Source organism: Phaethon lepturus, unplaced genomic scaffold, assembly GCF_000687285.1.
Source record: "Phaethon lepturus isolate BGI_N335 unplaced genomic scaffold, ASM68728v1 scaffold40761, whole genome shotgun sequence".
NCBI lineage: Eukaryota > Metazoa > Chordata > Aves > Phaethontiformes > Phaethontidae > Phaethon > Phaethon lepturus.
The window spans coordinates 523-2210 of NW_010519232.1; the positions used below are offsets into that span (position 1 = coordinate 523).

The 1688-nt window shown below is 60.3% G+C and overlaps 1 protein-coding gene across 1 annotated transcript in view; it reads left to right on the forward strand.

The window, feature by feature from the left end:
* Positions 1–93: 93 nt before the first annotated feature.
* The window catches only part of RAB11FIP3 (RAB11 family interacting protein 3 (class II)), a gene marked incomplete at its 5' end in the record, with an annotated part of 5970 nt that continues 4375 nt past the window's right edge, over positions 94–1688 (forward strand). The window contains 2 exons of the mRNA XM_010296977.1: positions 94–234; positions 993–1074. Coding sequence (XP_010295279.1) covers positions 94–234; positions 993–1074 — 223 coding nt within the window. The remainder of the gene's footprint in view (positions 235–992; positions 1075–1688) is intronic.

Genomic DNA, 1688 nt, shown 5'->3' on the forward strand with positions numbered 1-1688 from the left:
CCGGGGAGAGAGTCTGGTCCCTCCCCGGGGGATGGCAGCGCGCGGGGGGCGAGCCGCGAGGAGCGCCTAATCCTCCCTCTCTCCTCTCCGCAGAGCAAACGCTCTCGAGGAACAGCTGAAGGAGCAGGAGCTGAGAGCTGACCAGACACTCCTGGAGGAGATCAAGAAGCAGAGGGAGCTGCTGAGCAAGATGGAGAGGGAGAAGAGCATTGAGATTGAGAACCTGCAGGCCAGGTGGGGCTGGGGCAGGGCTGGGCGGTGGCAGGTCTCCCGGACCCGCATCTGCACGCCGGAATACGCGCGCGGGCTGACGCTTTGCAGCCGCAGCCTCCGGGGAGACGAGGTGCGGCAGACAGCGGGTTAAACTCGTTAAAGGTGTAACCAAAGGCACTACAAACCCTGAGTTTTGGCTGCTTTCCCCTACCTTCGTTCCAAAACCAAGCCCCTCCGTGAACCGTGTCTCAGACTCTTTCTTTGAATTTCCCTGGTCTCGACTGCGCTCGCGTCCTCCGTCCGTGGGGCCCGCCCCACAGCGCGTGAACGAGGAGGCGCTTCATTAGTGCTTGTTCCCACGAGTGACCGATGGAAGTACGTTCGACGCTCAGATGTTTTCCGCCTTCGTGGGAACAGGCGAACGCCCGGGCAGGAGGAGCTTTGACTCTGCCCAGGCAGCGCGTCTGCTTTCTGGTGCCTAGTGCTACGGCTTGCCCGTGGGCTGATGAAGCCCTCGGCCGAAAGAATAGCCTTGGACCTGGTTGAGGTCTCAAGGTCTCCTCAACTTCTCCGGGGGACAGCGGACACGACAGAAGTCGTGTGGCTGCCCCTCTTTTTCCCCTGGGAGTAGAAACAGTGGAAGTCTCGGGGTTTGCCTCGAAAAGATAAATCCCTGCTGGCTTGCTTTCCTGGTTTAATATTCCCGGTGATGTTTCAACCACGGCTCCTACGCTTGGGATGCTTGGGTGAGTTTCTTACACGTCTCTCCGCTGTCGCAGGCTGCAGCAGCTGGATGACGAGAACGGCGAGCTGAGATCCTGCGTCCCTTGTCTAAAAGCCAACATTGAGAGACTTGAGGAGGTGAGCACCGCGTCTGCTTGGGGTGCCCAAGCCGGAGCTGTGTTTCTAGGTTCTCACGTGGCTGGAGCTGAAATTCTCGTTTACACGGCGGGCCTACGGGAGATCCGTGTAACGTAGCGAGCATATCGGCTTCTTCTGCCTTGCGGTCCCGGCGGAGCTCGCCTCGGGCCAGAGCTATCCCAATGCCGCCATCCGCGCAGGTTCCCGGCGTTCGGCTTGGAAGCCGGGCTTAACAAAACCCCTAATAAATCTCTCGCGTGACAGTGCAGCCCGCGGGAAGCGGAGCCGCGGCGCGCAGCGGTGGCAGCCCTGTCGTGGCTGGTGAGGAGGGGACTCGTGCCCTCTTGTGGAAGCCTCTCCCCATCCCTGCGGCTGCAGCCCGCAGGAGGAAGAGGAGCAGGCATGCTTCGTCTCTGCTCCCTGCCCTTGCTGGGATTTGCGTGTTGAGTCTTCAAAGCGCCGTGTTATCACAGAGTCGTGAGGGTTGGGAAAGACCTTTAAGATCATCAAGTCCAACCGTCAACCCAACACCCCCACGCCCCGTAAACCGTGTCCCGACGCGCCACGTCCACACGTTTTTTGAACACCTCCAGTGATGGTGACTCCACCACCTC